Source organism: Pezoporus flaviventris, unplaced genomic scaffold (assembly GCF_033815535.1).
Source record: "Pezoporus flaviventris isolate CSIRO_AGI_PZ_B2104156 unplaced genomic scaffold, CSIRO_AGI_Pfla_v1 ptg000066l, whole genome shotgun sequence".
In the NCBI taxonomy this organism is placed as follows: domain Eukaryota; kingdom Metazoa; phylum Chordata; class Aves; order Psittaciformes; family Psittacidae; genus Pezoporus; species Pezoporus flaviventris.
This window is the reverse complement of record NW_026892614.1, coordinates 19,315,332-19,342,561: the sequence shown is the minus strand read 5'-3', so window position 1 is coordinate 19,342,561 and position 27,230 is coordinate 19,315,332. Positions and strand designations below refer to the sequence as shown.

At 38.6% G+C, this 27,230-nt stretch overlaps 1 protein-coding gene across 1 annotated transcript in view; it reads left to right on the top strand.

The window, feature by feature from the left end:
- Positions 1-26,435, top strand: part of IGF2R (insulin like growth factor 2 receptor) — a 54,184-nt gene extending 27,749 nt beyond the window's left edge. Inside the window, exons 20-48 of the mRNA XM_061471435.1 lie at positions 369-470; positions 1,151-1,252; positions 1,865-2,039; positions 2,961-3,128; positions 3,709-3,852; positions 4,560-4,738; positions 5,090-5,177; positions 6,661-6,867; positions 7,252-7,382; positions 8,093-8,190; positions 9,047-9,183; positions 9,779-9,969; positions 10,629-10,755; positions 11,141-11,263; positions 12,240-12,502; positions 13,707-13,922; positions 14,886-15,035; positions 16,130-16,291; positions 16,836-17,043; positions 17,423-17,569; positions 18,028-18,262; positions 19,246-19,382; positions 19,696-19,810; positions 20,736-20,882; positions 21,533-21,717; positions 22,215-22,401; positions 23,483-23,647; positions 24,265-24,334; positions 24,757-26,435. Coding sequence (XP_061327419.1) covers positions 369-470; positions 1,151-1,252; positions 1,865-2,039; positions 2,961-3,128; positions 3,709-3,852; positions 4,560-4,738; positions 5,090-5,177; positions 6,661-6,867; positions 7,252-7,382; positions 8,093-8,190; positions 9,047-9,183; positions 9,779-9,969; positions 10,629-10,755; positions 11,141-11,263; positions 12,240-12,502; positions 13,707-13,922; positions 14,886-15,035; positions 16,130-16,291; positions 16,836-17,043; positions 17,423-17,569; positions 18,028-18,262; positions 19,246-19,382; positions 19,696-19,810; positions 20,736-20,882; positions 21,533-21,717; positions 22,215-22,401; positions 23,483-23,647; positions 24,265-24,334; positions 24,757-25,149 — 4,752 coding nt within the window. The 3' untranslated portion in view covers positions 25,150-26,435. The remainder of the gene's footprint in view (positions 1-368; positions 471-1,150; positions 1,253-1,864; positions 2,040-2,960; positions 3,129-3,708; positions 3,853-4,559; positions 4,739-5,089; positions 5,178-6,660; positions 6,868-7,251; positions 7,383-8,092; positions 8,191-9,046; positions 9,184-9,778; positions 9,970-10,628; positions 10,756-11,140; positions 11,264-12,239; positions 12,503-13,706; positions 13,923-14,885; positions 15,036-16,129; positions 16,292-16,835; positions 17,044-17,422; positions 17,570-18,027; positions 18,263-19,245; positions 19,383-19,695; positions 19,811-20,735; positions 20,883-21,532; positions 21,718-22,214; positions 22,402-23,482; positions 23,648-24,264; positions 24,335-24,756) is intronic.
- Positions 26,436-27,230: the final 795 nt, after the last annotated feature.

Below are 27,230 nucleotides of genomic sequence, written 5' to 3'. Positions count from 1 at the left end.
CAGCTAACAGAGTTCTGTGTTGCTTGATTTTTATTGTTTTATATAGTGGATTATGCATTACACCCCAGATGTCTTCAAAGTTTAGACTGAAGCAAGGTCTGGCTATGCATGTTGAGATTCAGTATCGAATTTGGTCTGAATGTTTGGATGCCAGATTTAGTTCTCTGCTAAAGCTTGATGTGTTTACCTAGACAGTTTTAAGCCTTGACCCTAAAAATAAATAGAGGAGAGAGAAGCAGCATAGGAATTGTGTTCATTTAGCATCATTTTAGAAGGACCTGACACTTTCTCATAAAGTACAGTCTCAGGCATGAGAAAGTGTTGGCTATTATACTTATCCTGGTTTTCTGTCTGCAATCTGTTTCCAGAGTAGCAGCCCAAGGTTTATAGCCATTCAGGAATGTGTGGCCACGTTCTTATGGGAAACTGAGGCTGCTTGTCCAATCAAAGAAACAAAAGATGATTCTCAGGTGAGAAAGGGGAGCGTGATTGTATTCGTAGTCTCAACATATTATTTTTTTTTCTCTAGCACTGCTGGTTGCAGTGTTTAAATTACTCTTGGAGAAAGCTAACTACAGTGAAGCCTGAAGTTATCTTGGAGATGTATGTGATATCTTACTGCCTTCTTGAAGTGTTCCTGAGAAGTGTAACTTCTGACCAAAGTATTCAAGTGCTCTCTCTTAGAACAGCTTACTTGCTGTGGCACTGAATATCTCATTTCCTCACTGGGTTACTAGTAAACCTGAGTTTGTATTTAAAGACCTATGTTGTCCTTAGCATGTACAAATGATCAGCAAATGAGGAGACTCAGTTGCTTCTACTTCACAGGTCTCAACATAAATCCATTAGTGTGACAACAACACTCAGTTAAAATATCCTTGCTCTTAGCTAACCTGATAGGTGTCACTTGCTAAATTGCACTTTTATGTTGGTATGTGACTGATGTCAATAGACAACAGTCCAATGAAGTGTTGAATGAAGTTTTGCTACTACCAGAGCTGTATTCTGGTTGTCCAAATTAAGTTGCTGATGGTGTGCAGGTTAGGAATATGTGTAAATCAGTACTTTGTCTCTTTAAACAAGTTAGAGGTAAAACTTAAACAGAATAAATACAGAAGGAGAAAATAATGCTGTTGCAACTGTTTTTCAGTCCTGCTCTGTGCGAGATCCAGACACTGGCTTTCTGTTCAATCTGCAGCCATTAGCTTCTAAAAAAGGCTATATGGCTACTGGCATTGGGAAGACTTTCATGGTAAGGATTTGGATTGTGCAATCTATTGCTTATGGGTGCTGTTGTGTTTTCCCAGTCTTGGTTATTGAGCAAGTGGAGCTTTGACTAGGTCCTTATGGAATTTGATTACTGTGCTTGAGGAGGGGGGGAACGGAAGATAACTTGATTGGTCTCAGATGGTCTAAAAGTATCAAACTTCTTGTTCTTAGCGAGCATAAGGAAGCCAAATTTTTGAGGCTATGCATGGTTTTCCAGTTATGGACTCTGTGGCATAATACCATTTTATCTGCTGGTGCTGAAGAAATGGGCAGTGGAAGCCTAGAAAATTACTTAATCTGTCCACATTGGTGTTCTTAATGCAATCTGCATATATCAGTATTCCTGGATTATTCACGGATACTACCCTAATTTTCAGTCTAAGAATAAACATGCTGTACTTCTAGAGGGGAGAATTTGTGGACCCAGTAAATTGAAGATTAAGGATATTGTCCCTGTGTTATAGTTGGTTGTCTTGCAGTCTAGAAATGACAGTCATTTCATGCTGTTTGAAATAGTTCTTGACAAGTGATGTAGAAATGGCTGATCTTTCTAATGCAGTTAATACTGTGTACACCCACGTTTCAAAATTTCTAGCTAAACATTTGTGGACCCATGCCAGATTGTGGTGAAATCAATGGCAAAATAGCTGCTGGATGTGAAGCAGAAAATCTGACATCAGTGAGGCTGGTGGAATTGGACAAAACCCTGTATCTGTCTGGTGAAGGGTTTCTAACTCTTACCTACAGCGGTCTTTTTCATAAGGAATCAGGTGAGTTCAGGAAACATGCAGCGGAAATGGATGCTGATGCTGTGCAAATTCTGTGAATGGTCTTCATTCCTTCCTTTGTTCGTGTACTAAAACCTACTGGGCTTGGTGTTAGTCACTTAAACAAGCTGGTTCATATGGAAATTTTAGGAAGAAATCAAATCATGCAGAATGGTAATGGCTCAGTTTTCAGTAATAAATGTGCATTTGTAAACTCCTGCAAAGAGACCAAATACAGTATATGATATTTTCTATGGTAATCATAGAAATACTCTTGGCATTCTATGGTAATCATAGAATATCTTTTATTTTCCAGTTGTGATGTTTTGGTGTCTAATGCACAATAGGAAACAAGTGATTGAGCTCTTGTGTACTTTGCTTTAAGAGCTTTTAAAATTTTGATGGCAAATACTACTCCCCCCCGTAATTCTACCGTTTCTTGTGGGCTGTGGAAAAGAGGATGAAAAGCAACTTAAATCATGCTGCTTAAGTAGTATCAGTATTATTTGTCCTGTACTCATTAAACTGAACTTCTTACAAACAAACCAAGTCCCAAACCCAAAGCTTTGCTGTGTGTGATATAATTTAGAGGTTGATGGTACAGCTCACTTGATGTTTTACAGATTTGCTGTTCCTTCAAATATGTCAAAGACCTAGGAAGCACAATTTAGTGAAGATGTGCTCTTGAAACGTGTCTAGGCTTTCAGTTGGAGAGACAGTTGTGGCTGCTAGGCAATTTAGCACAGGTCTCTAAAGAAGGCTTGTGTATTTACAGTTTAAAACCCCATAAACAATGAAGTAATGTTTTCCTTAAAGCAGTTGGTAATAAGAAACTGTTAGTAAATTTTTCTAAGTCAAGTGTTAGCTTGAATTTAAATTCAAATATTCCACAAGTGAAGCAGCAGCAAAGTGTTTGTTTTTCAGGGAAATCAGACATATTTATGGTGACTTTCATTTGTAATGATTCATATCCTGGAGAGCTTAAGTTTGTGCATGAAGAGATAAACAGCGAGCTGAACATCCACGATACTTTCTTCGAGTTTCACACAGCTCTGGCCTGTGCTCCTGCTCCTGTAGACTGTCAGGTTACAGGTAAGTACTTGCGATTTGGGTGGGCTCTGTCCAACAAATTGGAAGGATTAATTCAACAGCAACCTTCTGTGGAGAAAGGCTTTGTGAATACTTCTTGTAGAGACATTCAGAAGACTTGAAGTGTTCATAAAAGTTGTAGAGAGGAAGAGAAGGTAAGTTCTTCGAAGAAGGCTTAATTTATGAAGACAGTCAAGAAGCTAATGTGGAATGTAGTAGTATACACAAGAAAGCTGGCAATTGCTTTGAAAATCTTTAATCCCTGTTGTAACCGGGTGCTGCTTCAGCCCAACTCTGAAGAAAATTAGTTAATTTAGTACTGGTCTCTGGAAAAATCACCTGTGAATTGTGGAATAGTTAGGTGGGGGAATTAACTGTCAAGGGAACTCTGTTCCGAGTTTGGTGTAGTGACATTTTTTTGTGGCAACAATACCTTCTCTTAAGGGATATTTAATGTGATTCTGAAAATTATTTTGAATTATGTGTATTCATCAGTGAAACTTGTATCAGTTCAAGCCCAATACTGCTGCAAGTATCTAATAGATTGTCTTTCAGCTTACTAGATGTACCACGTCTATTTCAGATGCTGCTGGCAATGAATATGACTTAAGTGACTTAAGCAAAGAGGGTGAACCATGGGTTGCAATAGACACTTCAAAGGAAGCAAAGAAGCGAACGTTTTTCTTGAATGTCTGCAAGCCTTTACCCTATGTGCCTGGATGCCCTGGTAAGCCAAGTGTCAAGCATTTCTTAACTTGTGACTTCTGATACAAGACCTTATATGCAGAATGACATCCATGGTTATTTTAGTAGGATTTCTTGAATTCTGCTTGTTCAGTCACTGAACTTGCACAGACCTAGGTGGGGTATGTCAAGGGTATAATAAACAGACTTTCTTGAACTGAGGTCAGTCTTACTGCTCATCAGGACTCTTGCATTGAGGTGTGTGGGAATGCATTCTGATGTGTGGGAATGTATTTAGGAAAAATGCATTGAGAGCAGTAATTGCCGGTATCTTTAATTATTCTGAAAAAAGGAAAGTTGAATGTTGTTAAAGACTTCTAACTGAATGAGGCCATAATGGGAAACTTATGCCATGTCTTATTGCACTTTTAGCCAATTTGATTTATTTAACCTGTTTTTATTTTGATTTATTTAACTTCTGTTATCAGTCTGTGGGAGCAGATAAGTTAGTGCAGTTTTAAAGATTTCATTGAGTAACTTATTCTGTTCCTCAGAGGCTTCAGACACACAATGTCTCTAACTGTATTTATGAAAACACTTCTGTCATTTTCTGCTTCAGGAATTTAAGATAGACTGCTTTAATGCTCAGAGTGCTCTTAGGGCTACTCTATTAATGTTATTTTACAATGAAGTTACCTTTTAGTTGTCAAAGCTTTGAACTCAAACACAGGCTTTTTCTTTTTCCTGTAGGTGGTGCCATAGGATCTTGTGTGAAATACACTGATAAAAGCAAGAACCTTGGCGTCATTCAGATAAACCCACAGGCTGCTACTGATGGGTCATTAAGCATTATCTACTTGAATGGCGACACATGCAAAGATAAGCAGCGTTATTCTACACGTATAATCTTCCAGTGTGATCAAACAATGGTAATTTTCTCTGCCCATTGCTATTTATGAATTTAGAGCTTGGACTTACTGTAACGAAATGGACAGTATTTATTTCTCTTGACATGGAGAGGCTGGTTCCAGAAAGTAATATCTTGTATACAGGCTTTTCTCTTGTCTCTCCTTACAACTGCTTTTCTGAGCCTGTAGGACAATAACGAACTCTATTTTGGTATCCTGTGAGCCCCCAAAAGCAGCTCTTTGCTGAAAATGGGTACTGAAATTTGATAATGGAGGTCTTAGACTCTGCAACTGCAATAGAAAAGGATTCTGCATGTATGTTTTGAGATGTGCAGTGTTATTAAGTCTACTTCACATGGCTTTTTTTTGTAGGGATCACCAGTGTTGGAGCAAGAGGATGACTGCGAGTTTGTATTTGTTTGGAGGACCTTGGCAGCATGTCCTGTTCACAAAGCAGAAGGTAAGTGTAGTTATTTGAGCTTTAAAATGTCAAACAAGTCTGCACAAGAAGTAAATACTTAGTGAAACTGTTTGTGCCTTGCCCTGTTAATCTTTCTGTAAAAGGTGCTGGCTTGTGGAAGGATGTTTCTTCTAAGCTTTAAGCAACTAAGAGCCACATCTAACATTAAAAGTACAATTGAGGCAAATGTACTTCACTGTCTAAGGAAAGAAGATAAAGTAGTAATGTTGTCTCTGACAAATCGTAGTACTACTTAGTTAAATCACAAGCAGACTTGCTGGTGTCTTGTAAATCTTAAAGCATCAGGTTTCATGACAATGCAGTTGATTCTGTGCCTGGCAAGTCATTCCATGTTCCCTGTTGAGGACTGGAAGCTATTCTGTGAACTTGACCCATGTTACACAATGCGGGAAACATGGGTGAGAAGAGTTATCAGAGTCTACAGCTGGCTCTAGGACTGTAAGAAGGACTCACAGGTTCTAGTTCTGGTATTTAGTTGGCTTTTAGATAGGAAGTTGAGTGTGCAGGTATCTGCTCTCCCATTGCAGGCTTTATTTTGCAACTTGTAATGATGCAGTGCCTTGTAAATCATCCACACATTCTGCAAAGAGTCTGTTGCAACAGTACTAGATGTTATTGAAACTGCCAGTGATCTCGTGTGGCATGAGTAATATTTACAAGCTGCTGCTCTGTAGCATGCAATTACTGTGCAGGATGCTGGTGACAGGAGTTGTGGTTTTGAAGGGAGGGAAACTGAGGTCTTTAACTTGGTACCAATTTGTTGAATGATTGAGGGGAGTGTAAAAATCGTGGGAAACAATCTGATTTTTTTTTTTTTTTTTTAAAGATTCAGATATTGAGCAAAAGGTCACTTTAAAGCTGAGGACTTAATCAGGAGCAAAGTTACTGTTGTATATCAGCTGATTGGACTCGTGAAACTAGAATTTTCCCAAACTTCTTCTGTATACATCTTGGTAGACCCACAGCTGTAGTTATAATTTCCTATGATTGATTATTTGCTTACTCAGCAAACTTCATGGCTGTTAAAAGAAGGTGCAAGACTGACATCTAGGACAACTTTTGCTTTGGCCTTGTGACCTTGCTGTTCTTTCCAGATAATTAAGCAAGTGCTGGACTTAGTGTCTCTGGTTCTGTACTTAACCTTCAGCATGGCTGAAGGAAGAACCTGTGAGGCCACTTTGAGGTTTCTGAGCTAGTCTGACTTGCATGTTGTTTTAGTGGTGGTTATAAAAGAAATGTTCCATTTATAGCTCATAGTTCTAGATACTGGTGACTTCCTGAAATGAGCTGCTTAGCTGGACTAAAAGGGTTTTTCACTGTCACTGCCCTAAAGTGCCAGTTACTCATTTTTGTGGCTTTATTTCTGCCAGTAAGCCTTAAATTGTCCTAAGGCATGGCTTATATATGATCTTTATTAAATAATAATCATAATCTTCATTAAATTTTTAAATTTTCCTTAAAGGAGAGAATTGCCAGGTGAAAGATCCAAGGTATGGTCATGTTTATAACCTGAAGCCACTTTCCAATAAAGACATAAAAGTGAGTACAGATGAGTACGACTACTACTTCAGAGTTTGTGGAGAAATAACAGAAACTTGCAAACCAGAGGCTAACACTGTGTCATCGTGTCAAGTAAAGAAGACGGACAATACTTTCAGAAAAGTAGCAGGTATAGCACTTGATTGGAAGGAACTTGGAGAATGGGAAGATGAATCGGGGTGTAACTGAAGCCCACTATGACATGAGAAGGGTTCTTGCTCATCTTGTACATCTTACAAGATAAAGCACCTTATCACTTTTGCTTCTTTTGCAAATAAAATGTCAGGTATATAGTTATCTTGACATGCAACTGGGAATGTGCTCAACCTTGCTGTAGTGGAGTAGTATTCATACAATAAGTAGGTCATGAGGTCATCTAGGAAGGTTGAGGTCTTTCTAACACTACTTTCTTGTGCATATTGTTGCTGTCTGTATAACCCTGTTGCCAGAGGCATTACTGCAGTCATGGATCTACTGGATTAGCTGGTTACATTTCTCAACTCTTTGCTTCTAGGCTTGTATACAGAAAAACTGACTTTCAGAAATGGCTTAATAATGATTAATTACACCAGTGGAGAAAAGTGTCATAAAATCTATGAACGATCAACTGCCATATTATTCTATTGTGACAAGACTACATCTGAGGTTAGTTTTGAAATATATGCTTCCTGTATGTAATGGCTTCCAGAGTTGCCTTTTACTTAATGTGTGGAAGGGTAAGGTGAACATGGAGCTAGCTTCCCTCAAGGGCTGCTAATCATTTACAGATTAGCCAGGAGATTGAAAAGTCCTGGGAAGTAATAAAAAATGAGGAATACTTTGAATTTTCTATTTGTGGAAGGTACCTTTGTCATGCCTCAGGAGTCAGGTCATGTTATTCTTTAAGGGATGCTTCCTATGAGCAAAGCTGTTGAAGATATTGGAAAGGGATATTCTCCCAGAAATAACAGCTTGTCAGAAATGAAAGGTAGGAGGATGAACCCGCAGGAAAGCAGGTATTGCATGGCCTGACCAAATTAAGCTGGTTACTTGCTTTTAGTATCTCTCTTGTACTTCTTACTGTTCTTAAACAATGGTGCCTAGAGTTACTTTTGATCTTCCTCTTATTTCGTGGAGGAAGTAGAAGCACCTGATGGCACACTTGTACATGCACCCTTCCTATCAGAAGTGTGCATGTGGATAAAATTAAGTTTGGGAGAAGCCATGCTTTCAGCTGATCAGAGGTGTGTTGTGTGTCTCCTAAAATAATATGTAAACACAAGTTCCTGGATCTTCTGAAGCAAGACAGACATTCTGCTAGCTTGAGTGTGTCTAAGTGAGAAAGTAAATTCCTTTTTATGTTCTGTATTTTTCAGCCTGTGTTTTTGAAGGAAACTCCAGATTGCACCTACATGTTTGAATGGCATACTCGGTATGCTTGCCCACCTGTTATATCTACTGAGTGCTCTTACAAGTAAGTTATTTCATGAACTTAAAATGGAGCTGTACGATGTCAGAAACAAATGCAGCCTTATTGCAACTCTGCAGTGCAATATTGCCACTTTAGCTATTATGTTTTGACTTCGTCAGTAAACAGCTAATGTGGCATTTGATGCCAATGCAATGTATTTTTAGTAGCTTTCACAATTTATACTTTGTAAAACTAATTTCACTAAAGAAAAATACTTTCTTTGAGCTTCTTTTGGGGAATAAACTTGGTATCAAAGCAAACTGTTTGGTATGCAGTTATTGATTGTTGAACTCTGAGTATGTTAGGTTGTTTTAAGTGTCTAGTTACTATTTAACTATAGCTAATTTAAACAAGAATACAGTTGCTGTCTGTTGGGAACTTCCACCTAACCCAGCTCCAGTAAAAATGTAATTTATTTCTGTCACAACCAAGTATTAGCTCATTAAGATTTCATAAGTGGGATCAAATGTGGCTAATAATTGGCCTGGAGTTTTAACATCTGGTACCATGATAGGCTTCTAACTGAAGGTGAAACAGTCCTCTCTGGTTGTGCATCTGTGCTTGCCATGCACTGAAAGCCTGCATGCTTCCATGAAAAGTCAGAATTACTCTTGCATTGGCTGAAGGCTGCATGCTTATGGGCAGTTACTGTGCGGATGGCTGGTGCAGTGATATATGTCTGTATTGAGTTTGACGTTTGCAGAGAGAAATGAGTCTAGTGCATCTTTCTTTTCCAGCATAGTACTCTGCTTAGAGTTATTGGGTTAAAGGGTATTGTAGTAACTTAAGAATTGTAGCCTACAATTACTTGATTTCTTTTTAGGTGTCTCTTAATTTGAATCCTTTGTCTTTCTTACAGGGATGATGAAGGAAACTTCTATGACTTTTCATCTCTGACACGGCATAGAGAGAATTGGGAGGCAATTGCTCTATCGGCTACTGTGCAGAAGTACTATATTAATGTCTGCAAGCCCTTAGTACCATATGGTGCTGCACGTAAGAGCAAAACAAAAATGTATTCTTGCTGTAGATAGGGGAGGCAAATAGTAGGACAGTATTGTTGTGAAGAGTGAAAAATTCAGAGAGGATTATGTGATGTAATTTCAGCACCAGAGGGAAGGTTACACTATGGGCCTGATTTCCATCTCCTTGGCAAATGAGATTCACTATCAGGTCTTACCTTCTCTTGATAACATCAGCGCTTTAGCTCTTCCATTCTTACCCAAAGTCTGCTATAGCTTTTAAAGATTATTTTAATCTTTTGATGCAAGACGTTAACTTCAGCATTTTCTCTGTAGCATCGTCTCACTGACTCTGCATTTTGTGCAGTGGAAAACCAGGAGGTAACAGACCGTAGCCTTTACCATGTGTAGTAGTTAGGTTCCCCAGTAATGGCTGCCACTACTTTCTGCATGATCTTGAGTGAAGTGAAGCGGTTGCTGCTACTTGTGATTTTCGGGGAAGAATGTTTTGGACAGTGGCTTGGGGAGACGTCAGCCACGACATACTCTGAGAGAGCGGAATTTTATTCCAGGCATGTAAGCCTTAATAACATTTGGAGTAATAATACAGGTTTTGTTCATCTGTATAGGTTCCTGTCCTTCTGATGCTGCTGCCTCCCTCATGGAAGGTGCAAAATGTACAAGTCTTGGGGAAGTGGCTGATGGTCCACGATGGGAAAATGGCATTTCTATTCTGAAGTATATTAATGGGGAGCAATGTCCAGATAAAATTCGTAGGAAAACAACAATATTACGCCTCAAGTGTGATGAAAGCAAAATTGTAAGTGGGCTGCCTCTGGCAGGGTTTTATGTTTTCATGAATTTCTCGTACCACTGTATGTGTATGGAGAATGGTGGGCAGTTCTTATCCATAGTAATATCCGTAATAGTCTGTAGGTGGTGAGAGCCAGTCTTGTAAGCAGACTGGCTTATAAGTACTTAAACTTTAGATGCTAAGCAGTTTTTAAGAGATCTTTTGTACAATCTGCTAGCGCAGATTTTTATTATCTGCAATAGCTTCACAGTTTCTGCATCTTGAAGATGAATATATTGTAGGTTATGAAGTGTTTCAGGTAGTAAATAATGCTACTGACTGTAGTTCTTAATTCTTTCACACCTGTATGCCTTGCTATTAAGTATATTTTATTTAGTGAATGTCTTACCATCACTTTTTAGGTTTTCTGTTGCCCAGCTGGGTTGCTTTTATTCATCTCGCCAATTTTATTATTCCTCATAATGATTCTGTACCGTTGTGTGTTTGGAATAGTCATAGTTAAACACTGTCCTTGGATTAATTCACTGGCCCATGATGGTGTGTTAAGTCCTAAGACTGGCATTTGATTTGAGCTCACCTGCAGGAATTGGGGATTAACACTGTGCCATGAAATCTTACACTATCAATCTGTAGAGATGTCACTCTCTCCACTGTTTCATGTTCAGGAGTCAAAGCCAGAACTTATAACGGCCATTGAAGATTGTGAATATACCTTCTTATGGTTCACTGCTGCTGCGTGTCCTCTTAAAAGCAATGTGCAGAATGACTGCAGGGTAACCAATCCTGCAACAGGTAAGGAGGAGGCCTCAGAATTTTGTATGTGGAAGACTGCTGGAGGCAGCACTACTGCGCTTGTATTCTTGAGGGACTTCATTAGAAAAGGGCAGTGCGGCACATGCTCTGGATAGTGTCTGACAAGCCTATTAGTGGGTAGAAATCTTGTATAAGGTACCGCAGTGTCCCTTGGAACATAAATAATCTATAGTTCTGAAACTAGTTTTACTTCTATGAATATGAATTAGTAACTGTTTGCCTGTTTAAGCTAGCAGGCATGTAGAGGCTGGTTGACCTTCCTACTAAATTAAGTTACTGAAAGCTTTTAATACAAAGATATGGCTTTCTTTTGTATCTGGAAAAAGAAAAATAAGATTAAATTTATTCCCTCATCTGTCTACAGGCCACCTCTTTGATTTGACATCTCTAAAGCGAGAGTCTGGCTATACCATCACTGATTCATACAACAGAAAAATCGAGTTGAATGTTTGCGCTGCAGCTAAAAGTTCATGTGCTAATGGAGCTGGTAAGCATCTAACCCCTCTAATGCTGTAGTTGCTGATTATAGGATATCCAAAGGAAATACGTATGCTCAAGTTACAGTAAAATATGAGAAGCAGGTTTTACTTTACATGTGGGGAAGGTGTGAAGTGTGAAGCTGAATTGGCTAGGAAAAGATCCTAAAGCTGTTTTAAGAAATGATGTATTCCTGGCAAATTCCTAAACTCATATGGGCTCACTTCCAGTCCAATCCCTTTAAGTCTGCATGGGTGGGTATTTTTCTGGACACGAGTGCAGAAGTGTAGATGCTTCTACTGCACCTCTTGACTGTTGTGGAAAGGAAAAAGTTACAAGCTTCCAGCTAGAGTAAACTGAACACAAAAATTGCTCTGTGGTGATCCTATTGTTGTTTTGGGTCTGCACTTCAAACCCTTGCCAAGCTTTTTTCTAGCATTTTGTTCTGTTTTGGATGCTTCTAAAATATTAGAAGTTAACTTGTATTTTAAGCTGCTTCCTAGCAGGCTGAATTGTTAGCTCCTCTGGCAAACTGATGAAATAATATTAAAGCATCTTAAATGCTAAAATAGTGGTATTGCTTGTGAATCAAAAATATTTTTGTGTAGCTAAAAGGGAATACTAGATTGATTTGTTTTTTTAAGTGGCATCTTAATAATGTGTATCATCTGGCTGACATTTTGTGTTAATCTCTTTGTTTTCCGAAAAGTGGTAACCAAACATTCTGCTCTGTGGTTACTTAAATGTGTATAGATGCAGTACATTCTGCTGCTTAATGAAGCATTAAAGGCAATATTTGGTCTTTGTTTTAGTGAAGTTCAGCTCAGTTTAATTGCAACTCCAGATGGTTTGAAAACATTTCTCATAGGAAATTAAAGTGAAGCTAAAATGCTGAGTTTCCTGCTATTCATGTTGTAAGGCGCATTTTTGAAAAGCAGTTACATCAGACTTGATTTGTTTGTTCATTTTTCTTTTTTATTCTTTAGCTGTCTGTATTACTGGGGGAACAAAACCAATTAATGCTGGAAAACTAAATAAAACTTTAACTTATGAAGATCAAGTGGTAAAGCTTGTGTATGAAAATGGAGATCCTTGCCCTGCAGACCCTGAACTGAAGCATAAAAGCTATTTAAGCTTTGTATGCAAGTCTGATGTTGGAGATGACAGCCGGCCTGTTTTTCTGTCTTTTGATGAGCAGACATGCACTAGTTACTTCTCTTGGCATACCTCCTTGGCTTGTGAGGAAGAGGTAAAAATTACTTCTATGGAAAGCACCTGTGGGACTAATAGCAGTATGTCTTTGAAATTCCTTGAGGGACAGGTCTCTCCTGTAGTACAGAAATTAAGTTCATGTAGAAGTTCTCAAATACTTTTCTTACTGTCTTGTTCACCAGGGATGAACAATACTTGGAAAATTCTGGTCCACATGGTGAGCCAAGTTGAAACTTTAACATTGCAGAATAACTCCTCCGTGGAACCTACTCATCTGCTTCTCTGTACAGCTCAAATGGAAGCCATAGGGCATCTTCTTGGGAATCGATGGTTAAGATCCTTCAATACAACAGGCCAACAGAGCTTAAGTCAAGTTGAGGATGGGGTTGTTTTTCCTCCTCATTGCAGTCTCAATACTACCATAGCTCTTGCTTCCATTTAGGAGGAACATTTTCCATTTTATTTTCCCTGACAGGAACTGTTCTGTGTCCCCTCTTTTGTACAAGTTCTGCTATACATAGCTCTGGTTTCCTCTTAAGTAGTATGTACCATGCTGCAATACAAATCACACTGCCTAAAAACATTGTTTTCTAGCCTATTAACTGTGTTTGGTGATCACTTTTCATGGTGTGTCCACAGTGACTTTTGCTACTTCAGCATGGTGGTAGCTAGGTAGCAATGGTGATTATGTCTTGAAATTAAACACTAGTTTTGTTAGCTGCTTCTTACCTAATACCTAAACAAGAATAGACTTCCTGAATTCCAGGTAGGCTGTCAGTAAACTCATGTACTTCAAGAATGCATGAAATGGGTTCTGAGGAAATGCAGTGCTCAAGCCAGCTTGCAATACAATAACTTTACATTGTTATAATCAAGCCTGTTTATTGGAGGTGGTCCAATAACGTGTGGGAGATGGGGAGAGAAAGGAAAGAACTGGAGGATGTACTAGTCTGATGAGAATGTAGTGACTATGTATGCTGGAGTATGCATGCCAGAACTTTACGTCTTAATATTCTTCCGATATGGATTCAATCCTATAAGAATGTTTGAGGATTTTCATATGCAACTTGTAGGTGCTTAGTATCTGTAGACAAACAATTGTAACAAATGCTGTTTTACTTAAATCAAATTTGAAGCTTTTAAATGCAGCCAAACTTCTGGCCCTGTGAAACACAGGATGTTTGTCAATAAATCAAAGCAAGTAATAAAAGAGTAAGGGAAAAAAATACACTTTCTTGTAGGTGAAGTGCTCAGTATTGAATGGTAGTTCCATTATTGACCTGTCTCCTCTGATCCATCGCACTGGGTATTATGAGGCATTTGTGGATGAAGATGATACAACTGATGCTTCTCCAGACTTCTACATCAACATTTGTGAGCCTCTTAATCCTATCAAAGATGTCAGTTGTCCACCTGGAGCAGCTGTTTGCATGGTTCCTGTTAATGAATCACCAATAGTAAGTATGGTGTCCAGAATCACTGAAAGGTGCATTTTCCTGCTAGTTTAAAACAGTATCCTTTCCAACCCTAACTGTTCTATGGTTCTGTGATCCTTGCCTGGAGACCTGATTTGAACCAGAAGCCTGGCAACAGGTTAAAGAAATAGAATGCAAAATTAAAATCTATCCTGCAAGATTCCCTTTCATCACTTTTCCCTAGGAAGAAGTATTTTCCTGTCCTGAAAAGCAGTGATATTTTGGGTGTCCGGAGATTCCATACAGTGACAAATATGAAAAATTTACTAGAGATTTTTATTTAGTGTTGTGTGCCGTATACAGAGACTGGGAAGCAGAGTGCATCTTAATCTGTTGGTTTTTGGCACAGAAATGGCATGCTTGATCCTCTAATAGCCTGTTGCAGCATGAAGCAGGATATGCCCTAGCATGCTCCAGAATGTGTTTAGTACTTACATGTGAACACTTGATAGCTGCGTGAAGAGCAAGCCTGTGACAGAATATTGGTTAACTTGCCTGTGTTATTACCTTGAGAGATGGAGGCTCTTAAGTTTTGAAATCTTGTTTGTGACCTGTAGAAGGTGCATATAAAAAGTTGGGATTGTTTTCCAGGAACTTCTACATTGATCTAGGGACCTTACTCTGTTGTTAAACTATGCTGTTTTTAAGTCATGTGGTGGTGTTTTGGCACAATGATTTAAAGAAGGATCTACCTGTAAGATGCAGAACCTCCTTGGCTTTTGTCAAGCTTAATCAAAGAGTATTTTGAGCTGCTCAACTTGTGTTTTATTAGGATTGAATTGTAACAACTGTTCTTTTTGAGTATAGAATGCAGTTTTCAAAAATGCAACAGTTGTGCTCTCATGGAAACCAAACAGATGAATCTGAATTGACCTGAATCTCTGAGCTGATCTGAAATCAATGTGTGTCCTGTATGTCTCTGAATCCGTATTTTTGCTTGTGTAGGATATTGGTCGTGTTGTTGAACCTCCCAAGTTAAACGAGGCAGTAAATGAAGTTTACATCACTTACAACAGCACTACTCCTTGTCAGATAAACAACAAATTGAACTATACTTCTCTTATTGTATTTCACTGCAGCCAAGGAACTAGTCTGGTAAGACATCTTTTAAAATAATTTTGATACTGGAATGCAATGGGAATTGGGTAGTAACCAGTGTTAGCTTTGTTTAAATCAAGGATTTATTTCTAGCATGTACGCATAGGCTTGTTTCAACAAGGAATATAGTTAGTATATGTATTTTTCATACTTAAACACTTAGTATTTGTCTTGTTAACCTGGCAAAATTTCATAGAGGGTGTGAACTCTAGGCTTGACAGTAGCTAATTCTGATGGTTTCAAGGATCAGATTCCACTGAAGTAATGTAGCAGTAACTTATTGCTGGCATTAAACTAATGCTGTATTGCACCTTGTCTAGGTCCAAAAGCTTGTACTTATACCACAAGCTAACACAAGACCCTGTGTAACTGTTTGTAAAGCTGTTACTGTGAAATATTTTCCTTGTGTTGTAACCCTTTATATAATCGTATGCAGCTATAAAAATTTGCATTTAGATACTTATGTTTTTTTTTTTGTGTTGACACTTGAATACTAAATTGAGGTTGAATGGTGGTGTGAATCTAACACTTCTTGAATTTTCTGAATGCTGTAACAGACTGTAGAGAAGCAGTTACATATGGTGTTTGACAAACTGGAGCTCATTGAAGATACTCAGTGGAACCTCTTTCCATCAACACGGGGCATGAGCTAAAACTGAAGGCAGCTCTGATTATTATACAGTCCATACTCATTTTTATTTAAAATGTGACAAAGGAAATGGCATTTCTTTCTAAACCTCAGCTCAGTGAACTTGCTTAATGTTCTCTGCTATGGAGAAACACAGTGCTCCTGCACTTTGTTGCTGCTTGCAACTAAGTTGAGCAATCAAAATCTTGATGTTAATTAATAAGCAAGCTTGTGTACTTCAGTTACTGCTTTGATTGTTTTCTGGAAGTAGGTAGAATGTACTTCACTTGTAGCTTTTTTGCTCCAGGTTGTAATACGAAGGCATGGTGTTTGTCCTACAGTCAGTGAAGTCTAGCCTTGGCAATAACTGAGGCTAACTGTTGCAGGGCAAGGGGATGCAGAAAGAACAACAAACTCTCCAAAATTTAAACCTAATATATCTTGCTGTGTTCTTTGATAACAGGGCAAGCCAAAGATGATGAGGAAACTTGACTGCAGTTTTGTGTTTGAGTGGGAAACTCCAGTTGTGTGTCCTGATAAAGTGAAAACTTTAGGCTGCTCTGTGACTGATGAACAGCTACACTATACTTTTAACCTAACCAGCCTTTCTGGAAGCTCCTTTGAGGTAATCCCTTCTGGTGATGTGATTTTACTCCCCCTTCTCTTCCCACCCCCCATTCTTCCTCCCTTAATTGACCATTGCTGTCAATGTTTTAAATCTGAGCAGTGTTTTTTTTTATTAAGCATCCTGGAGTGCAAGAGGAGACTGAAGCATGTGCTATAGCTGTAGTCAGTGCTGATATTTGTTTGGCCTCTGACAGAGGGAATAATATTTGAGGAATAACATTAGGGTTTTAATGTTTTTGAGAGGGAAAATCATGGGTATACTTATGGAGAAAGGAAGGAGAAATTTTCACCTGTGGCAGAATCCTGAGTATGAAAACAAGTCTGCTGAACAGACTATATCCTTGGTCTGAGGGTGCACTTTATCTGCAGTTCTGCTATACTAAGAAAGTCCAGACTTGCAAAATTAGCTGTCATCTTTTTCTTCTGCATTATGCAAGTACTGCATGAGACTTGGTTTATAAAGCATTTGGCTGTTTCTTTGTAAATATTGACTGTAGGCTCTAAGACAGCCTTGTTTGTGATGCTTCTGGATGTCCACACAGGTATTTTCTGGATCCAACAGTTACCACGTTGGTGTGTGCAGTAAGGCAGCAGACTTGCCCCAAGGAAAATGTAAAGATGGGGCAGTGTGTCTGACGTCTGAAAGTGGTACATCATCCTTTGGAAACGTGAAGGAAATGAAAATGGACTATAGCCACCAGGATGAAACAGTCGTCTTGCGGTATACTGGGGGTGATCGGTGCCCTCCAGGTGAGATTGAAGCAGGCACATTCTTTATATAAAAACTTTTTTTACCATTAAAACATGAGGGTTTGTTGTGATAGGTAGGAATCCACATGGATTTTGCATATATTAATAGAAACATGTAGTTTTGTTATAGCTTAGTGTGGTACATGTGATTTAACATAACGTGTCAACTAGGAGAGTGCAGCTTTTCTGTAAGGATTACCATAGTTTATTTTACACGATACTCTGATTTTCTAACTGGGTTTAGACTCAGTGTTTTAGTATATCTTTTGTCTGTCTATGACTTGTCTTTAGTATAGAAGTACAGGCTTTGGATATAGTTCTGAATATCAATATGCCTGCTATTCTATTGCATGTTAAGAGGATATACCTTTCTTCACAGTGACTGAAAAGGGAGAGCTTTGTGTGTTCCCCTTCAAGTACAAAGGGAAGACCTATGAGAAGTGTATTACAGAAGAAAAGAATAGGCCGTGGTGTGCTACAACTGAAAACTACCAGAGAGATGGAAAGTGGGGGTTTTGTGGTAATGGTAAGAATGTCTTATACTTCATGTGCAAGGATCTGAGCTAACACAGGGGGTTAGCCATTATCAGGGTGGACAAAAGACCCCTGCTTCAACACAATGGAAGTAAAGGGATGGGAGTGGGCCGAACAATGAATGTATGGGATAAACCTGACTTTATTGAAGTCCATGAGCAGAATACTTTTGAAAAGTTCATGCCTTTAGATAATGAGTTTCCAAGTCATGACTCTGCTTTACCACAGATCAGTCATTTTGGAAGGAACGCTACCTTCTAAAAAGCGTAAATGCTAACCTAGGGAATTAAATTGCTAGGTAAAGCACTTGTGCCTTTTCACTGTCTGAAACAATACCTGTTTAAAACTGTTGTTGATACTGTTAAATTGCTGCACTAAAATCAATTCATGCCTGAAAGTCTCTTGCAAAACATTTGTTCATCTTTTTTTCCAACCCTTCCCCCTTTGCAGGAACTGCAAGAAGGGAATCTACTATTATCTTCACATGTGATGAAAATGCTGGTGTTGGGAGACCACGCATCCTCAGTGAGACACTTGGCTGTGCTGTCACATTTGAATGGAGGACTCAGGCTGTTTGTCCTCCCAAGAAGATGGAATGCAAGTTTGTCGAAAAACATAGAACTTATGACTTGAGAATGCTCTCCTCCCTGACAGGATCATGGATCTTTTTCCACAACGGGAACTCGTGAGTAATGAGCAGCTTGCTAATCAGTGCAGCTGAAATTGTATCGTGGCATAGTACTTCTGTCTGGTCCCTGTTCAGAGTCTGTTTAAATTTGCTAGCAGTATCTTAAAACTGTCAGTGCTTAACACTGAATGCAGACAAAAATAACACTGAATACAGACAAAAAATTATCTGGAGTGGTTGAATTATTACAGTCTTCATCCTCACCCATTCCCTCTATTGGTAACCATTTTCCAAGGATGAATAAATCTAAACTGTAAGCTTTTTAAAGGCTTTCTGTTCAAACTGCTATCTTAATGCGGTCATTTTGTAGTTTCAATGCAATTTTTTTTTTTGATTCTTAATCAAGTCTTAATGACTTAGTTGCTGTCTTTTGACTCAAATGTGTACTGTGTTGTAAACTTTTATGTAAGGCTTCCCCCTCCAACCCGAGTCCTGTAAGTATCAACTGAAAAGAAAATATGGAATGACAGGAATTTATCAGCCTCTCCAGTGTACCTGCTCCAGTTATCCAATAGAAATAAACTGGCAAGGATAAGAGCATTTAATTCTAAACATATGATAAACGGTGGAGTAACAAAACTGTTCCATTCACCACCTTGTTACTGGTTCCTCTGCTTTATTAAAATTTGACTGTTATAACTCTGAAGAAGTGCTGAATTTAGGATAGTACTATAACCTTCATAACTGAAAAAAATTTGGAGCATTTCTTGACTCAGTTCCTAGTTTTGATGTAGGTCAAAATTAACTAGTGAACTAATCTGGTAAATGATAATTTTTATCATTTTATTGCACAGAGTCTTTTACTTGAAAATGGTGGAATTAATCTGCTAAACTTTAGTACCTGCTTTATTCTGTCAGCTAATTTGAGTATTTAATTTCTTTTGACTTGGCTAGCTTCCTGTGAGGATTCTAAAGTTTGCATCTCACTTTTTCAGTTTACATTAATTTTAAAGAAGCCTTATTTACCATGTTGTCTATAGGTACTACGTGAACCTCTGTCAGAGGGTACATGAGGGACCCACAGGCTGCCCTGAGAGAGCCAGTATTTGCAGGAAAAGCAACAACGGAGATGTTCAAGTGCTTGGACTTGTTCATACACAGAAACTGGATGTGACAGGTAAAGTTAATTTTGTTCCCATAGAGAGCTGGAGATAGTTAAATCTTATAACCTAATTGTAGTGGTTCCTAAATTATGGTGAAGCCTTTATTTTGAAACATCTTTACTGGAGAAATTTTTGTTTAAAAACAAACCAACCAACCAGAAAACCCCCAAACCAAACAAACCAGTAAAGGCTACTACTCAAACTTAAAAGTGGCGTTTAAGCCATGAACAAACATTGATGTAAATAAACAGCATTGTCATTAAAGCTGTAATAAGTTAATTGTTACTCTGAACATCAGGACATCAGAACATCATTTTTCTCTTCCAGGTGATACGGTATATGTTAGTTATTCCAGTGGGCAGGAATGCAGGAAAAACCAGAAAGTAAAAACAATTATAGAACTGAAGTGTGCAAAAACAGTTGGCATGCCCATGCTGCAGAGGTGAGTAAGAACATACAGCTGATCTTCGTTGTTTATTCGTTTGTACCTCTCTAGTAAACTGTCTCAGGACAGAGACTGTTCTGTTGGACAGTTCCTAAAATAATCCTCAGTCTGTGCTTATAAAACATGAGTCTTCTGGAGTTTCTGCACCTGTTCAGTTCCAAAAACAATTGTATTCTGTATTTATATTAAAATTTCTTAATTTTTATTTTCTTAAAATGGGCAAAAATTTAAGCATTCTACTTCCAGATTAGATCTGAGAGTGGAAGGAATGCTGTTGTTTTCAATGTCAGTTGTAGTACAACCATTCTTAGCTTTGCTTAGAATCTCTTTAGTAAAGAACACTTACTGTAGATATATTATTGAGCTAATAAAATATAGCTTATTGTTGCCTCAATATATATTACTTAATTAGAAGCTATCTAAAGTGAGGTAAATATGCATGATCACAAACACTAAGAAAGCTTAGTCCTGATTTGGTTAACTGCATATTGTTTGTAGAATTGGGAAACTGAGCAAAATGCTCTGTATCAGTAAAAGAACCAGTCAGCAAAATCTGACTAGCTTATGCTCCTTGTTCTAGTTAAATAATATGCAGCACATTAAACATGCCAAGAGCACTGTGATGTGTTTGGCTAAAATATTTTGATAAAGCCCTCTGATATGCTGTTTGACTTCTGGAACTTTTGAAGTGGGATATTCAGCTGCAGCTGGGTCTTCTAGGTCTTGGACTACTGAAAAATTCAGTGCAATTATTCAAGGAGGGGTTTTGAGCGCTACTTGACTATTTTAGTTTACTCTTGGCATGATACTTAGACAGGATATTCCCACACATAAGTTAGCAGCTATATGTCTTCCCTTTCTCAAGATACTAAGCACTTGTTAGTATTTCCTGGAATCATCAGTTGTGTCTGTTATTTGGTAGGATTGATGAAGAAAACTGTGCTTACTACATCGCTTGGGACACGCGTGCGGCTTGTGCTGTGAAGCAGCAGGAGGTGGAGGTGGTGAATGGAATAGTTGTTAATCCTGCAACTGGAAAAAACTTCTCTTTAGGGGATGTTTATGACAAGTAAGTAAAAAAACCAAATTCCAAAAATGAAAGAGGAGAGGAAGTCAGGACAAAATTATAAACTTGGTGTAATGTGAGATTAAAGGCAAGTCATATTTTGGCAAGCTCAGCCTTTGAGCAGATGCCTAAAACAAATAGTTGGGCGTCTTGGAGCATTCTCACTCTGACCAGCAATGTGAAAGGATACATTTGTAAAGAGTACTTTGGTAACGGTTATGGTAGAACCAATTATCCTGCTAGAGAAGACAGCTAAGCTATGCTATTTATCATAGCTACAGAGCACACAGTATAGGTTTTACGGTCAGTAGGCTAGTTTGTGTATGAACTGCTGAATCATGCTTTTGTCTCTGGTTTATCTTAATTCTTTGGAGGTGTGTACATGTTCATGTACTCAGTGAGGGCAGTATAACTAGAAAATGTGCTTTTTTTTTGTTCTTTATTAGATTATGTTTGTTAAATATAATCCTAATTTCTAATCTTCAGTTAGGAAGCCTCAGTCCTGCATCTTTTCTGGTTGCAGAATCAGTCACTCCATCTTGCTCTGGAATCAACCAGTGTAGTAGCTACCACTGTTGCCAGTCTTATGTCTTGACAATAACCTAAATTTATGAGTTTAGACTTAAGGGTAGACCTGCTCTCTGTTTCCTCAGGTTGTACATGGCTTCTGGTGACATTCGGACAAATGGCGATAAATATGTATATGAAATTCAACTTTCTGGTATAAGAAACTCAAGTATCCCAGAATGCTCTGGAGCAAATATCTGCCAGGTTAAAACTAATGAACATCGCTTTCGGAGAATTGGTTCTACTACAAAAGCTAGATATTATGTTGAAGGTAAGTATTTGCTTATTAACCAGAATTGCTTGATGTTCCATATGAATTGCTTCATCAGAAATGGTTTTTGTTGCATGATATCTGTGCTAATCCGTTTCTGTAAAGGTATTCAGAGTCTGTCTAGCAGAATTTAGGTTGCTTTTTTTTCTTACTGTGTAAGCTTAGTTGTGACCATGGCCTTAATAGGTTTTGGGCTTGACATTTGTTAAAAAACTGGAAGAAACAGTGCAAGATAGAAGACTTGGTCTCCTGTTTTCGTCTGTGCTTGTGCTGCATAAGCAGTGATCTCCTTTATTTAGATACTTTTTTCTCGTAAAGAACTTAGTCTGCTGTTCCATAGCAACTGATAGGGTCAGCTATGTAAAAGTGTAGGCTCACCTGTAGATACTGCGAAGTATAAGCTGTTACTGGAGAACAAATACATAACTTCCAAGATCTGGTTTTAATAGACTGTTCTCAAGGAAGCAGTAAATGATAACATTTTCTTCTCATTGTAGATGGTGACTTGGATGTCATATTTTCATCAGACTCCAGATGCGGTAAAGATGAATCAAAGTCTGTGTCTTCAACTATTTTCTTCCACTGCAGTTTACAAGTAAAGGAAGGCATCCCTGAATTTCTTCATGAGACAGCGGATTGCCAGTATTTATTTACCTGGTACACATCGGCTGTGTGTCCATTAATGTGAGTAGTTAACCATTTTCTGAAAGCAGTTCTGTTCTTGCCTGCACTTCTTAGCTAAAGGCTTTTTTGTACATATTCATCACAGTGATGGGGGGGGGGGAAGCTAAAAAAGTAGTAGATGCATGGAGAAGTGGAACTGGTGTTCACCTACGTAATTCTTGGCACATGATCGCTAAATAAAAGCTTGCCAAGTTGATCTGGACCTAATCTGCCCGTTTGCACAGGAAATGGAGAGGCACAGTGGAATTAATATTGTTGTTTTCACTCAGTAAAATCTACTGTAGCTGACAGAATATGCTGTTTCATGTTGCTGAGAGGAGTAACCAGTTTTGGGGTAAGGTTTTTTTGTCCTCTTTGCCTTACTGCTTGGAAAACTGAAAAGCCATCTGCCCACTTCTTTAAGCTGGAGTAAAAATCATTACAGGTCTTAGAGGAACAATGAGGTATTTCTGGAATTAATTATCAGCTTATTCTGCAGTTCCAGAAAGGAGACATGAGGTGACAGTATTAAAAGCAGAGTGACTGTATCTAGGTGCTTACCAGCAGTCTTGACCTGTAGGCAGCCTCGCTGCAAAGAATGGGGTGACTACTTCTCTATAGGACTGTTCACTTCCTGGCTACTGATTTGAAAGCACAGAGAAACTGTTTATTCTGATTTACCCAGGCAAATAGCTGTTGAGGGGGTTTGGTCTGTTATAGTCATCTGGAAGGTAAGTAATTACTGTAGCTTTTGCAGGTTGCTCAAGTGCAGGTTAGGTTCTAAAATAGCAGCTTTGTGTGGATATCTGCTGCTGTGTAAGCTCTGGAGTGCCTAATCGTGCACTTCAGTCTTGACTGTAATCAGTTTTGTACACTGTTAGAAAGCATACCGGGATGTAGGCACAGTACATAAATACATTGTATTTTTCAGTGATTTTAATTAAAATGAAATCTTCTAAATTAATGTCTTTATAGCTGTTAGATAGGCCTGGCAGGATGGTGTGGCATATTCAATTTCTTTGAATTTGCTGTTTCTAATCCAGTTTGATGCATCTGGTCAATAAATCTTGCTCATCCTTTTCTTCCCAATTTACGCTGTTAGATCAACCAATGATCCAGGAAGCAATGAGCACCAGACTGATCAGGAGGCCCAAGTACATAAAGGCCTTTCAAGGAGAAGTCAGGCTGTTGGGGCAGTGCTGAGTGTCCTCCTGGTGGTTCTTACTGCATGCTTAATAATTTTGCTGTTCTACAAAAAAGAGAGAAGGTAAGAAATGATTGGGAGGCTTTCAAAGTTTCATTGGTAGGATGTGGTTTCCTCAGAGAGAGAGAAGTAGTAAACTTTAGAGATTTAAGTTCTGGTGTTCAGTTGGCTGCCTCAACTGTCAAGTTGCTGTGTTTTTTTGTTTTTAATTCCCCATTAATTATTGTCTGAAGGCCCATGTAAAGAGTACTGGAATACACAATTGAATTGGGCTAGTCTTTGTTGTATACAACTGCTAATTAAGGAGGATAAAACAATGTGACAATATTGTTAGTATTTGATCTCTCATGGTGTCAAGCTGGAGCCATACAACAGCATCAAGGAGTAAGTGCAAGTCCTGCTGATTCTCTGCTTTCCAGACAAGTTTGTTTGTTTGTTTACCTTAAATGTAAAGGCTAGAGGTGTTTCAGAAGTCACCCTGAAGCTGTGGTAAGGAGGAAGATGTACATCGTCATGAGCTTCATTTTGTTAGAGTGGTTCAGGGTCAAGTGTTACTGTGTAATAGCTTGCAGCTTTCTTGGTGAAATGTTTTATATTGATGGTGAAAATCCAGTGAAGAAAAGTGAGGGCTAATAAGAGGGATACAGTCTTCCTAATGCAGTATTCTTTCCTTTTCTTAGGGAAATTGTCATAAACAAGATAACAAACTGCTGCAGAAGAACATCGGCTGTTTCCTACAAATACACAAAGGTAATAATACAGTGGCAAAATAAAAGATTTTGTTACCTGTAGAGTTTCCTTAATATGAATCTTTTATTAATTCCCCTTAATTCCTAGTTCCTTTAGTGCATGGAAACCATACTGTTAGGCTTCAGGACAGCCACATAGCTGAGATATCTACATTTATATTGTGAAATGGGAAAGGCAGATTGGAGTTGAGGAAATGAAGAGCAAGTGCATAAACAGCTAAACAACGCAAAGTGTACAGGAAGAGCAAGACGGAGAGAGACATAATGAAAAGCATGCCATTGCAGTATTATCTTATGACTAAGTTAAACCTAAGACTGTGTGTGGTGTGGGGTCTGTTGACTGGGGAGGTAAGTGTGTAGCAGAGTCTAGAGTGGTATACACGATCTTCTCCTGCATTGTGGGTCTTTGTTGTTTTCTTGCAGATAAACAGTGAAGAAGCTGCTAATGAGAATGAAACAGAGTGGCTTATGGAGGAAATCGCAGCACCAAATCAAAGAACAGCAAAAGGAGGGCAGGAGAATGGTCATGTTACTACCAAGTCTGTTACGTCTGAAGCCTTTACCTCTCTCCATGTGGATGACCTGGACAGTGAGGATGAAGTGTTAACCATTCCAGATGTAAAGATTCAGACAGGAAGAGGACTAGACAAGCACCCACAAAAGAAGCTGCCCAGTCTTGGCAGTGATAAAGCTTATTTGCTGAATGGGGGAAAGGAAAAGAAAGGAAAAGCCAAGCCAGGCCAGCAGCAGACACAGAACTCTACAAATACAGTATCATTTCATGATGATAGTGATGAGGACTTGTTGAATATTTAATGACCCCCTTGTGCCTAATCAGATATATATGTATAGAGAAATTATATATAACAGGACAACATTTCCAACCAAATAAGAGGACTTCAGCCTGAAAGATTTTTCTGAATTTTGCCTTTAACAAGAAACCATTGAAAAGGGAAGAAGAGAGAGATTTCTTGGTTGTTTACAATGATCTGTTCAGCCATGACTGGGCTCCCAGTTGGCTGAGTTACATTGATTCTCTCTAGCCAGGACACACATCTTTTTGTTTGGTTTTTTTTTTTAAGCCTCAGCATAGGTGTTAAATACTTGCTTAAAAAAGAGAAACCTTTGAAAGGAAGGGATTAAGGCTGAATGAAGCCCCTGGCTCCTGAGTCTCAAGTGATCTGACTACTAGCATTTTGACTCCTTGTATTTATTGATCCTCACTACTCAGGTTTGCTTAATAGCAACATGTTCTTCCTGCCGGCAGGGTATTATTCTGTGGGTTCACCCATTGTAAGACAAGAAAAAACAGAACTTGTGCGTTGGGATGATTTGATGTAAATTTTGGAACTGGTCTAATTTATCCTGTAAGTTTGAATATCCATTCTAATTTAAACAGATCATTGGTTCAAAGGTATTGACTGAAAGGTACAACTCTGTATAGCTTTAGCCTGAAATGGTTGCTGTTGTTTGCATGATATTTTTTTGGTACTGGTCACATGACTGACTTCATCAGTATTTGCCTAAGCAGCTGATAAGCACCCAAAGATTTATTATTTCTTTTTCCTAGATTATGGCTGGACTAGGCCGACTGCACAGAGAGCCAGTTTGCAAGGACATAGAGGCAGAATTCCTATAGCGCAATCTGCACTGCCAGTTTGTAATCACTGAGAAAAGTCCAACAACTAGAGGAGCCCTAGTGGGCACAATACCTCTCTCTGGTATTAGTTAGAAGAAAAAAAGAATTAGGCCAATGTTTTCTGACCGTCTTAAGTTCTAGCTCTATGTTATGGCCCTGGCCATGGTCATTGATTTGAAACATTGCTGGCAGTGAATGCCAGTCAGCTTTGCTCAGTCTTGATCTTCTCCAGGTGTTTCCTAAATTAAATTATGGGCGGTGATAGGGTTTCAAAGCATAGTACAAGTACATGCGTTGGTCAGAATTTTTTGAGACTTTTCATTGTTCCTTTTGGCTGGCTTTCTCAGTTTCAACAATGGTTTCTTTTTATAAAAAATCCATTTTGAATCAAAATAGTGTAATATAAAGTATTCAGCAATTTCAATAAAAGAGATGAAGTGGGTATTCCAAATCCCACATCTCAGGTCTGTAATCTTCCTTACACTAGTTTGTAATGCTGCTGCTCAGCCTGGTGATACCCTTTTTTGCTGTGATTGCTAAGATCTTAAATGCATAACTCAAAACAAGACCTGATGTTTGGTGACAAAGATTAGAATTTATAGGTAAGTCCCAGTGGTGTAGTCTTTCTTTTATCAGACTTGGGCTTTCTTCCTCTTGTATTGTTACAGGTGAAGCTGTAAATCAGTTTGGCTATAGCTGCATCTTTTCATACCTAAAACCAAAGTTATTTTTCATATTTAGCATTAGGTTAACTTGGGGAACTGAGAGGCTTGACAGTATATTTTTAATGCTGTCAGTTACCACTGCAGCATTTCTCTTAATATTGAAGAATGCTGCTTCCCTTCTCCAAGTCTTCAAGGCTGGCGTCTTAGAGTTGTTTGCTCCATGAACTGCTGCACTGTGTGACTTCCCATGTATTAAGGCATAGCACCGCAAAGTCTCTTCATCGTTAACTGTGTCTAACAAGGCTTAGGTAGAATGGAGATACTCTGCCTCCTTATCCAAGGAATGACATATTTCTTGTGTCAGTGATGTATTTTCTAATATGCAGTTGACAGTAGTGAGTGACCTTGCCTAGTCTTTGAACTATTGTCCACATTTTATCTAGGCATTTATAGATATGCCGGCTGAATTGTGTCTTGTTCAGAGCTGGATGTGTGACTTGCTTCACTGAACTATTTTTCCAGTAGAATACCCTGCTTAACCATAGAGAGGAAAGTGAGAATAGTGGAGACCAGATGACTATGTACAAATGACT